Source organism: Cibotium barometz, chromosome 41 (genome assembly GCF_041138505.1).
Source record: "Cibotium barometz isolate CiBa-2024 chromosome 41, ASM4113850v1, whole genome shotgun sequence".
Taxonomy (NCBI): Eukaryota; Viridiplantae; Streptophyta; class Polypodiopsida; order Cyatheales; family Cibotiaceae; genus Cibotium; species Cibotium barometz.
Window position 1 is genome coordinate 34,650,583 of NC_141086.1, and position 13,212 is coordinate 34,663,794.

A 13,212-nucleotide genomic window follows, 5' to 3' on the forward strand; every position below is an offset into this window, starting at 1 on the left:
CTTTTTCCTCTCACAAGCTAACACCATTGTGTACTTGCTTGTGTGTGTGTGTGTGTGTGTGTGTGTGTGTGTGTGTTGCTGCTGCTCCCTTATCTACCCAACATTTGGTATCAGAGCTGAGGCTACGGCCACTGGGATTTAAGGTTTTCTTCAACGATTCCTGGGCAAAAATTGAGGAGCTCCATTTACTTGCAGATTCTCTCTCTCTCTCTCTCTCTCTCTCTCTCTCTCTCTCTTTGGGAAGCCCTACCAAAAGGCTCTACAAGACCTTGCTAGGCACCCACTATGGAAGCCTAAGCTCCATCCTGGATCTTGCCCTAACTAGGGCAGCCGCTGCCCACCAGTAGCAGCGCTGCCGCCTCCACCCACAGCTCCAACAGTACACCTACAGGAGCAAACTCACCCAAACCTTAATTAGAGAAGCCCCAAATCAATTTTTGATTTGGGCAACACCCTAGCAGCGCCCATCAGCCAGCTGAGCTGCCAGTTCTGTCCAAAAGTCCAAATTTTTTGACTGTTTTTACACGGGTGTATTCCTCGTCATTTTCCGAGTCTCCCAAGCCAAAGAACTCCATAATCGGAGCCCATTTAGGCCATCAAAAGTTAAAACTCGTCTACAAATTTTGAGCTTTTCCAAAAACAGAGCTGAATCAAGCCTTGGGTTGAATCTGGCATTCCTCGTGCTCTTTTCGTGCAATCGGAATTGACATAACGACATCCTGACACCCATTACTAGGGTTCCTTTTTGGTTGTCAAGCCTCTATTTAGATAACTTTTCTATCCCTATACTCTGTCATTTCAATACACTTGCAGGTCCTTGTCATCAGTGGGTCATTGGGCATCCCAGAAGACTGCCTTTCAGTGGACATTGAGTGGCTGCAATGCACTATGTAGTGACATTTACTTGGGACAAATTGTTAGTTTGCTTTGAGTCATGGCTAATAATGATGTATTCAGGATACTCTCTACCGAGGAGGACAAGCTTGACGGGACTAACTACCCGTTGTGGGCCTACATGATGAGGCATATACTGGTAGCCAAAGGGCTTTGGGGTATTGTCACAAGCGATGATGTTACATGCGGAAGCTCTGAGAGTCTTCTTTCAACCCTAAACACCACTTAGAACATGCTGATGCAAAAACGCAGATAGAAGGGAGAGGAGAGAGAGAGAGAGAGAGAGAGAGAGAGAGAGAGAGAGCTGGAAATTCAGTATATTCATATGGTACAAAAAGGTACATCTAAATCTTGCAGCCATGGGCTGCCTTCCATGAAAAGGTAGAACAGCTATTCTAGTCCTAGTCTAGACCCACACCCAAAGTGGGAGTGAATGAAAAACACAATGAGCCATGAGTGCCTTATATAGGCCTTTGGACATACTAGAGAGCTGGCCGACTGCTGATCGGCCAGCCGACACTGGATACATATTGCCAAAACTGTTCACGACCTGCCTTTTCTTGCAGCCATCAGCACACCATGCAGCCGACAGGTCATCTTGTCCTCTCCTAGTCCAACACTGTCCATGTCTTGCACTCCTTTTCTCCAAAATCTGGGTCTTGCACTCCTTTGCTCCAAAATCTGGTTCTTACTGATTCTTAAGTCCTTCTTTATCTGTTGCCCTTCTAGACTAGCCTCAGAGAATGTCCATGGCAAATCTTGCACATGATAACCCCCTCTGCTAAACTTGATGACGGGATTCCAACCTGTTCTTGGATGATTGTCATCATCCCATTCTGTTCCCGGAGTCCCTCTGTCATCCCATCCATCTCTGGCAACCTTTTTCTTCACTGAAAACCCGGCCTAGTCTCCAAATCCACTCTGACTCTAAATAAGATCTATGCATCTCTTCCATCCAGTCCCCAATCCGTTCCTACCCTATCTCTGAACACCATCTTGGTCTTCATTCCTGAGAAATGAGTCTCGCACTCTCACTCCACCCCTTGGAGGATCATCCTCCCTTGGAACCATTGCCCGGAAGCCTTCCCTGGCTTACACGACTGCCATCCCCTTTGGGCTTTGTGGAGCACCACCAACCAACCTCCTAGGAGCTCTTCCCGGTCTTGTGTTCCTTGCCTTGGGCTTCGTACCTGTGCACTTTCCTGTACCTTGGACATGTACACCTTCATATGGGATTGAATCAGGGTTTAGCCTTGCTGAGCCTGATGCTCTGATACCACTGTAACATGCGGAAGCTTCGGGGGAGATCAGTAACTTCAATGCTCTGAAAACAGCACACTTGTTGCAACAAAATTAACACACAAAAATAGATGTGCAGAAAAAGAGAGAGAGAGAGAGAGAGAGAGAGAGGGAGAAGAGGACACAGTATTGGGTCCCAAAACCCTCTGTAGGGCCCCCACCACGAATGGTGTATTTGCTTTTATTAGAATGATGTAAAATACTGAAATAAAAGACTGACTGAACCTTCTTGGCTGAGATGAATCTCTGCCCTTGACCTTCAATCGTTCGCCCCTTCTGCGTTTAGATTGATCTAGACTGTCATGGCCCTTGCTTCAGCTTCAGCACTTGGCAAAAGATGAGATGATCGAATGATTTGTGGGCTGGGGTATTTATACCCTCTAGGAAGACCAGTCGGCTGGCTTAAATGCAGTCGGCTGTCCCAGATTTGTTCCACGACTGAATAAATACAGCAAAATGATTAAATAATACTGCGCATGACTGAATATTGGCTTGGGCACTTAGGCGCATGGGCAAAGGAGGCTGGGCACTGTGTGCTTGATATCCTGGAGGCTGGGCAGCCTGTATGGCCTGCCCCACACTTGCCCTACAGCCCTCCTAGGGCAGTCGGCTACCCTTGCAAAGCCCCTAGGGCTGTCCTACAGCCTTCCCATGACCTACCCATGGCTGGTGGGTACAGCCAAGGCCTTCCTGGCCCTTATGGGGATGGTCTTATACTTTCCCCATGCCCACAAGAGTCCCTAGGGTAGCCCTATGGGCTGGCCCCTTTTCCTAAACCCTAACTATCTACACAATGCTTTGGCATCCAGTATCATACTGGATACACAGAGTCATTGACATCATTCCAGAGGGAGACTCACAGCGCGGACTCGCACTGTTTCATGTGTAGGACAATGCACACCTCACCTTGGACTCATGTGCAGGACAATGCACACCTAACCTCAGACGACTGGAATGGAACCCTGGCTCACTCGTCCTGGACTGGGCTCACATGGGACCAGTTTTCCATCTCAGGTTCTCCACCTTCTCTACAGATATGTCTATGTGGCATCCAAGTGCGGGATGCACATGACAGATGATGCTCGTCCAGTGGTTGCTACACAATAGCATGCTCTTGTAGCATCTAATGGAGAAGTTGCAGTCGCTTCAGTGATACAGGCATAGGCACCTCCTACTGCAGATCAAAGACGATGGGACTCTAAAGATGCACAGGCACATGCCCTCATTGCTCTCTCCATGAAGAGGAGTATCATACCACACATCCGTTCATGTGTCACTAGTTGGGCATTCTCTATGCTTCCGGACCTCTGGCCGGGCTCAATAATGTGGACATGACACCTCATGGAAGGGGACTTCCATCTATGCCAAGGGTCATGTGGACTGGCACGTCTTCTATGGCTCGGCCTGGCACACACATGCTTGTGTATGGAAGTGGAGCATAGCTACTTGTGGCAAGACATTAAGGATTGGGGAGTGTCATGTGCACAGTCTGTATCTACCGTGTGCTACACGCACACAAGACTAGCTTCGAGGTTTGGGGAAGCTTGGAGCTAGGCAGGCTGATTGGCGAGCTGAGTTAGGGATAGACTAACAGGCGGGCACCCAAGTATGGACGGGCGGGCGCCCAAGTGTGGACGCCCAATGACCGGCCAAGAGCCTATAAAAGGGTGGTCAAGGTTAGTCATTAGTGATATAGAGTCTTGCATGACTTTGTGCAATGTGAGCTCTATGGTCAAGAGCCTGGATCTAGTGCAGACGTGCACCTACTTCATGCAGTCAAGGCCGGCAGCAGTCTCGAGGCCCGCGAGGGTAGCTTCGTGGCGGTATGGGACGTCACGAGGTAGAGATTGGTCGGTACCTCCATCTAGTTAGCTCGGTGGGGACAGCCAAGTCTTGTGGGCTTGCCCACGGCTGTCGAGGTGGGGGGGTGAGTCAGGCCTGCACCCCCGTCTTGTTTGTTTGGTTTGTTTGCAGTGACAAAAGCTGTGGAATCAACCTCTACTTCGACAAAACATGTTTGCAAATGTTTCATTGCATAGATGTCATTGAAAATCTAGCATGTAATGCCCATGAAGCTTGTATCTTGAGAAGACCTTGATAATAGAAACATACCTTTCCGGCCTATTGCACTGTTATTTAAATTTCGACATTGCTATCTCATTTGATTTTGTGTCATTTCATCTTGTTTAATAGTATTAATAGTTTAAGTGTGTGACAAGATTGTGCTCAAAACCTTTTGGCGCTATTACAGTTAGCATGGGATGCCCTTGCAGCACTATATCGAGTGTGCACTGAGGCTCGTGTGGCCTACCTAAAAAAGCAGCTGGACCTTTTGCATATGAATGAGTGTGACTCTATGCATGAGTATCTCATGCGGATTAAAGACCTTGGAGAACAACTTGCAAACATTGATGAGCTTATTCCAGATAAAATCTCTTGTCACTACCATCCTCAATGCATTGCTTGACATCTATCAAGGCTTTGCTACTACACTTCAGCTGCTCATAAAAGGCAATGCAAATGCCTTTTCTTTTGATGAGCTAGTGTCTTTGCTTCTACAAGAGGAGAAATCCGGAACGTCGGGAATGAGGGTTGGTGATCACGGTTTAGCAAAAAGACAAAGGTAAAGGCAAGGCATCCAGTGCCAATGGCTACAAAGCTAAAGATGGGAAAATTGCCTCGTTTGGCAAGGATGTAGACAAGGATGACAGTGAGAAGCCCAAGAAGAAGGGTAAATGTAATAATTGTCAAAAGCCAGGGCGGCTTGCAAAAGAGAAGGTGTAAGCCCAACGGGACGTGCCGTGACAGACTCAACCACGTGTCCAAGAGATAAAGATATAGAGAAAGAGGGGAGAGAGAAGGGAATAGGGATCTTGCACAGTACACCACACTGAGCGGGGAACAGGCCGCGCCTCCTTTCAAGAATTTATTTAGAAACAATCCATGGGCACGATATCCAAGTCCATGTCGATGTCAAGGCACAAGATCTCTGATGCCGAGCACACCACAGGGATGACCCACAAGTATCTCTCACTAGGCTAGTACCACATCTAATATCCAAATCCAAATCCAATGAATCCAAGTCCAAGTTCCAATCCAATGTCCAAGTCCAAGTCCATATCCAAGTCTAAGTCCAAGTCTAAGTCTAAGTCCAGGTCCAAGTCCAAGTTCTAGTTCCAATCCAAGTTCTAGTCCAAGTTCCAGTTCCAATCCAAGTTCTAGTCCAATCCAATGATCAAGTCCAAGCTCTAGTTCCAATTCATTTATCAAGTCCAAGTTCTAGTTCCAATCCAATGATCAAGTCCAAATCCACTGGTAAGAAAATTGATATAAAACCTATTTTAATGGTTTTCGGGCGATAAAAAAACTCCAAAAAAGCAATTTTTGGAGTAGTTTTAAGGTTTCTAAAATTTTTAGGAGTTCTGAAATTTTGAGTCTGTACATATCCGTATAGTTCCGTACGGCTGTACAGATCCGTACAATCATACGGACATGGGATGACGTGGCACAACAGTTGATGGAGGCGCTCTAAATCAACGAGCAGCAATGAAAAATTCCATGATTTGGTTCATGATCAAGTAGATGATGATGGAGAAGATGATCTCCACGCTTCAACGAATATGGCAACGCGATGAAGAGGTTCTTCTTCAACTTGGTGCTCAAGAGAGGCTCATGCTTCTTTTATACTTGGGGAAGCCTTGCTTTTTGCCAAAAAAGTAATGCTTTTGCTTTGCGTTTGCCTTTTACTTTGCTTTTGGTATTTTTAATAGTAAAATATTACTCAACTTTAGTCAAAAGTTCTTGTTTTGCTTTTCTAGCTTCAGGGCCTTGCTTTTTGCCCTTGGAGCTGCTTTTTGGTCTGGCTCAATCTCCTCTTTCCAATGGTGCCCTTGGCTCACTGTTTGATTTTTTGCTTTTTCTTGCTTTTAACCAAGAATGGTGCTTTTTCCGTAATCAAACCTTATGGACCATGTGTCATGTGCACAGTGTGTATCTACCGTGTGCTACACGCATGCAAGACTAGTTTCGAGGCTTGGGGAAGCTTGGAACTAGGCAGGCTGATTGACGAGCTGAGTTAGAGAAATACAAACGAGCGGGCACCCAAGTATGGACGGGCAGACAGCCAAGTGTGGACGCCCGATGACCGGCCAAGAGCCTATAAAAGGGTGGCCAAGGTTAGTTATTGTATTATAGAGAGTCTCGCGAGTTTGTGAGAGCTCTATGGTCTTGGAGCCTGGATCTAGTGCAGACGTGCACCTGCTTTACGCAGCCGAGGCCGCCAGCAATATCGAGGCCCACGAGGGCAGCTTCGTGGCGGTATGGGACGTCGCGAGGAGGAGATTGGTCGGTACGTCATCCTAGTTAGCTCAGCTCGTGGCTCGGTGGGGACAGCCAAGACTGTGGGCTTGCCCACGGCTGTCATGGTTGGGAGGTGAGTCAGGCCTGCACCCCCTTTGTTGTTTGTTGTTCGTTTGTTTGCAGGATTCAAGTTTCGAACCAAGATCGATCACGAGGGGATCCGTGGGAATTTGACAGTGGTATCAGAGCATACCTCGTGAACGAGCAAGTCGGTAGGTAGAGAAGAAGAGGTCGAAGAACGGTATGTGTTAAAAAGCTTGCTGTTTTTTCTGTGCATACTGCAGATTTCAGATTTAGTATGTGTTTTTTCTTCATCAAAGACACCCATGTTGATGGGAGATGGTAGTGTAGTAAGGGTCGTTGCTTTGCAAAGAATAGAGAGAGTTGTTGGTGCAGTCGCATGAACTGCAGGAAGAGAAATCAGAAAAAAGCACGTTTGCTTTTTCGTTGAACAAGAGAGAGAGAGAGCGTTTGTGTGAACGATGCACTAGCGGGATTGTGTGCTGACGGGTGTTGCTGGCGTTGGGTTACAGTCGGCTGCAGGCACCTTAGGTCTGCCAAGCTAGGCGGCCAGGCAGCCAAGCCACGTAGGCGCCTAGGCTAGGCTAGGCGGGCTGGTGCCAAGGCCAGGCCGGCGCCCAGGCCCATGCTGCCAGTGGCCATGATGCCCAGGCCCACGCCGTTTAGGCAGGCGGACAGACGTCCAAGCCTACGCCACCATGTGGCCAGGCTGACGCAGGCGCAGCCTACCGCCGTGAAGGCACCCGAAGCTGGCGGCGTTTTTCCGACGGGACAGAGAAAAACCAAAAAAAGGCAAAACAGCAAACACCCGATTCGGCGCTTTGTTTTTTTTGTTTTTTATTAAACTTTTTTTTTTCAAAGGTTTACGGGTCCCTACGGTTCAACGTGTTTTTTTTTCTTTTTCTTTTTTTTTAAAGAAAAGAGAATTTATATATATATATATATATTGCCAAAAAAAAAAGAAGAGAAAAAAAAAAGAAACACAAAAGCAAAAGCCAAAGATAGCTTTTGGGGGCTTTTAGTTTTTTTTGGAAACCTTTATAAACCCCCTCAAGTAGGCTTCTTGCCACACATCTCTCAAGTTCTCAGGTTTTCAAGCTCTCAAGCTCTCAAGTTCACTCGCACTTTTGTTGTGCAAAGATCGAGTTTCTCTCCACGTACCCTCTTCACGATGTCGACCCAAGAATCGGAGTTAGAGCCCCTTGTGGAACGCGAAGGCTTGCTGGCTACGGAAGATACCGATGCCAATCTTTTTGACGATTTTGTGTCAAAATCAGATTTCCAAGAGTTCAAAGTAGCTCTCGAAGCTTCTTCGACGGAACGTCAGGCACAAATCGCAGCCCAGATGTAGGCTTTGCAGAACTCCATCGCTCTATTGACCACTACCCTCTCCACTTTCTCGGGTATGGATACCTTGGCTTCAGCTTTAGGCCCCAACATTACTCCGGAACCGTTCGGGGGCGAGCAAAAGCAGCAAACCAAGGAGATCATGGACACTTGGCTACATAAGTGGCAAGTTCACTTTCAGTTTCATCCATATGATGATAAGAAGATCCAATTAGCAGCAGGTTTCCTGTCCGACAAAGCTTTGCTTTGGTGGAAGGAACTCAACCCTAAGCCAACGACTTGGGCACAATCTGAAGATATCTTCAAGAAAGAATTCCTCAAGAAAAGAGGATGATTACGATGTTGTTGCCCGGTTTTCAGCTTTGACCATGACCTCGCAGCACCTCACTTATGAGATCTACCTCCAGAAGTTTCGTGACTTGCAGATGAAAACTACAAAGATGGATCCCACTACTCTTTTGGGGTTTTTCGTAGCTGGTTTACCAGACTCGTACCGATTACAGGTTAAAAATAACAAATGTAAAACATTGGACGAGGCCGTTCATTCAGCTCGTATCTATGATGATACGATGGTCTCTTCCAAGTCGAAACCCGTTACCGAGCAGGGGAACAAGCATAAAAGAAAGTTCTCCGCACCTATGGCCAACACGACAGAAGGAAAGTCTTCGGACCAACCTTCGAAGAGTTCCAGTTCGACACCAGCGAAGAAGAAACGACTCCTTAGGGCTTTAAAGCTCAAGAAGGAAGACGTTGTTTTTATCTGCGAAGAAAAAGGACACATGCGTAACGAGTGCCCAAAGCAAAAGGGTACCAAGTCAAACGCAGGACCCAAGCCAAAGGCAGCTAACCAGTTGTCTTTGACAGGTACGTCAATTACTGTACTTTCTCGCCCCTAGTACTTGTTCTGATTGTCTGTTCAATTCTAAGGTATTTGGCATGCATGATCTTCTCCGATATTATGGAGAAGTGAATGGCCATAAGATTCACATTCTTTTAGACCCTGGCAGTTCGCATAACTTTGTTAACTACAAACTTGTGCAGAAATTGAGTCTTGATACGACACTCAGCGACCATACCTATGAGGTACGTCTACCTGCGGGAAGACAAGTTTGGGATCGCAAGGTGGAGATGCTTCCAATCCAGATTCAGGACTACAAAGACACTCTGGAATGCTATGTTATGCATCTGGAAAATGTAGACTTGTTATTAGGGATTGAGTGGTTTAAGACTCTTGAAGTCCAGATAGATTGGTCTAGTCATATTTTTTCTTTTCAGCATAGGAACACCAAGTATAGTATTTTAGGTGATTGTATTCATCCCTCTCAGGGACCTCTTGTAAATACAATTGATTTTGGAAATATAATGGATTCTTCTTTGTATACCGCTTTCCACTGTGTATTGATTCCACTTTCTTCTTTTCTCATCCCTTCCATGGATGTAAATGAATTAAGTGTGTTTGAAAGCAAAGAATTACAGAAGATACTTGATTCGTTTCAAGATGTATTTCCTAAGGAACTACCATCGGGTTTACCACCTGAACGGGCACTAGATCATCGCATTGACTTGATCCCTGGTGCTCATCCTGCCAGTATTCCACCTTATAGGATGAGCCAAGCTGAGGAAGATGAGTTGGCTAAACAACTCGAAGATTATTTGAGGATGGGCCAGATCCGTCCAAGTAAATCACCTTGGGGTGCACCTGTGTTGCTTAGGAGAAAGAAGAACAATACCTGGAGGATGTGTATAGATTACAAGAGATTGAACAAGCTGACCATTAAGAACCGTTATCCTCTCCCTAGATCAGATGACCTGATTGAGGAGCGAAATATTTCACGAAGATAGATTTACGCACTCGCTATCACCAGATACGTATACATGAAAGGCATGTCGAAAGAACCGCCTTTCGGACTAGGTATGGCCATTACGAGTTTCTCGTATTACCTTTTGGGTTAACCAATGCTCCAGCCACTTTCCAGCAAATGATGAACGATCTTTTTCGTGAACATTTGGGAAAATTTGTGGTGGTGTTCTTGGATGATATTTTGATATATAATCGTACTCTCGAGGATCATGTCAGACACCTCACGATTGTCTTATCTATTTTGAGACAGAATCGACTATATGCTAAGTTGAGTAAATGTGAGTTCTTTATGACCGACATCATTTACTTGGGACACAAGATCACTAGAGATGGATTGAGCATTGACTATGACCGAGTTCAGAAGGTTTTGGATTGGCCTATACCACGAACAGTGAAACAACTTCGTTCTTTTCTCGGTTTTGTTGTTTTTCTTCGGAAATCTGTACGGGAGTACTCTCAGCTCACACTACTGATGACCGACTTATTGAAAGGTCGTGGACGTAAGTCAAATCAACCTATCACTTGGAATAACGATTTGGATATGGCCTTCAGACTTTTGAAAGATAAAGTCAAGGAAGCACCTATCTTAGCATTACCTGATCCTAGTCGGCCTTATGTTCTTGAAACTGATGTCAGTGACTATGCTATCGGGGCTGCTTTATTTCAAGATGGTAGACCGGTTGCTTTTGCTTCATGTCATGAAGCGGACTTCACGAAAAAGCTGAATTTGTTTTTTTGGGTCACGTTGAATAAAGGATCTCATGCTGTGAACCTTTAACGGTTCACGTCCTGAAGCGGACTTCATGAAAAAGTTAAATTCATTTTTTATTCTTTTATTGGTCGCTACCGTGAACAAAGGGTTTCACGCCATGAACCCTTAATGGTTCACATCGTGAAGCCGAATTCACGAAAAAGTTAAATTCGATTTTTGTTTTTGGTCAAGTGAACGAAGAGTCTCACGCCGTGAATCCTTAACGGTTCACACCGTGAACCGGACTTCACAGAAAAGTTAAATTTAATATTTTTTCTTTTTTTGATCGCATGAACAAAGGGTCTCACACCGTGACCCCTTAACGGTTCACGTTGTGAAGAGGACTTCACAAAAAAAGTTAAATTTATTTTTTTATTTCGGCGCGGGCTCCTAGAGCGTGAACCCTTTGCAGAAATGGTTCACGGTATTAACCATTTTTCGAAAAAAAATAGATCACGTGAACGAAGGGTCTCACACCGTGAACCCTTAACGGTTCACGTCGTGAACTCCGCAGACTTCAAGAAAAAGTTAAATTCATTTTATTTTTTTAGTCTAGTGGGAAATATTAATTTACCTTTTGGGAGAGGTATTTTTTGAATTTAAAACGAAGGGAGATATGGACATTTTTCCAAAAAGGTAAGTGGGAATCAAAAAAGTCAACCTTTTTACGACACTCCTTACACCCTTCATAAATGACCCTACATTATTTATATGGCTCCAAGTTTGTGGTATTGACTGATCATCAGTTAATCAAGTATGTGTGTGATGCGGATGATTTGAGAGGAAGGAAAGCTCATTGGGCAGAGTTAATGCAAGATTTTGATTTTGAGATCCGTTATCGGAAAGGGTCCATGAATAGTATTGCAGATGCGCTTAGTCGGATTAGAGAGGTGAATACTTTGTCGTTCACCGAGATTTCTACTGACTTATTTCAGTCATTAAGAGGGCTTTGCAAGACTGATAGTTATTTTGGTCCATTTTGGCAGAAGATCCAGGACGGGAGCTCATTGATTGACCAAGACTCAATGACTGAGCAGTCTACTATTCATGCTGTAGGAGGCCAATGGATGATTCGGAATGGTTTGCTATTCCGTAATGACAAAATTTGTGTACCACAGATCTCGGACATTAGGTCCAAGATTCTTAAGGAGTGTCACGATGCCCCTTCTGCTGGACACCCTGGGGTACACAGGACGTTATCATTAGTGAAACACACTTTTTATTGGCCGAAGATGAAAGGGTATGTAGAAGATTATGTTCTCAAGTGTCAAATTTGTCAGGCAAATAAAGCTGAACGCTTTAGACAGGCTGGGTTGTTGCATCCTTTGCAAATCCCAGATAATAAATGGGAAAGTATTTCCATGGATTTTATTACCGAATTGCCAAGAACACTTCAAGGCCACGATTCTATTTGGGTTGTGGTAGATCGCTTGACAAAAATGGCTAGATTTTTACCGACCCGGAAGACTATTACAGCTACGCAATTAGCTCGGCAGTTTATCGAGCAAATATTTAGACTGTACGGGTTACCGCCCCGCAGGACATAGTCAGTGTGATAGGGGCTCTAAGTTTACGAGTGAATTTTGGAAACTTGTTTTTGAGAAGTTGGAAACAACTTTGAATTTGAGTTCCTCAGATCATCCTCAATCTGATGGCCAGACTGAAAGAGTGAATCAGATTTTGGAGGATATGCTTCGAGCATATGTATCCAAAAGACAGAGTTCATGGGAGGATTATCTTCCTATGTTAGAATTTGCATATAACAGTACTAAGCATACGAGTACAGGGTTTAGTCCTTTCATGCTTATGTATGGTTTTCAACCTAGATCACCTGTTACAGTAGGATTCTCAGGACTTCAGCAAGATGCAGCACGTAATTTTTTGCAAGATATGCAGGAAATGTTAAAAGTTGCGAAGAAGTCTTTTAGAAGTGCTCAAGACCGAGACAGGTTTTATTCTAATAGACATCGTTCACCGAGAGAGTTCTCTGAAGGAACGATGGTGTATTTGCGAGTTCCGAAAGATTCTGAGACTTTACGGACAGGTAGATCTCCGAAATTATCCCCTAGATACTGTGGACCATTCCGAAAGATTCTGAGACTTTACGGACAGGTAGATCTCCGAAATTATCCCCTAGATACTGTGGACCATTTCGTGTTACACGACGGATTGGTTCAGTTGCATATGAATTGGATTTGCCTTCTCATGTGAAAGTTCATCCTGTATTTCATGTCAGTAGACTTAAGGAAGTACTGGATGGAGCAGATCAATTAGTTACTCCTCAAGAAATTATAGATGTCGAGCACATGACATTTGTTCCGCACGAACCTGACAAGATTCTTGGATTTCGTGAACGAAGATTGCGTAATACGCTTATCACGGAATACAAGATCAAGTGGAAGGATCGTGTTGAGGAGGATGCTACATGGGAGACATTGACTACTCTTCAGAGAGATTACCCTAGTTTTTTAGTGAGCTCAGGAGTGAGCTCAGGAGTGAGCTCTTAGAGGAAGGGGAGTATGTCATGTGCACAGTGTGTATCTACCGTGTGCTACACGCATGCAAGACTAGTTTCGAAAATTGGGGAAGCTTGGAACTAGGCAGGCTGATTGACGAGCTGAGTTAGGGAGATACTAACGGGCGGGCACCCAAGTATGGACGGACGAGCGGCCAAGTGTGG

The 13,212-nt window shown here is 45.1% G+C and overlaps 1 protein-coding gene across 1 annotated transcript in view; it reads left to right on the forward strand.

Annotated features, from left to right (window-relative positions):
• Positions 1 to 894, forward strand: part of LOC147614905 (uncharacterized) — a 10,587-nt gene extending 9,693 nt beyond the window's left edge. The window contains exon 3 of the mRNA XM_086780001.1: positions 814 to 894. Within this exon, the coding sequence (XP_086636127.1) occupies positions 814 to 894 (81 nt within the window). The remainder of the gene's footprint in view (positions 1 to 813) is intronic.
• Positions 895 to 13,212: the final 12,318 nt, after the last annotated feature.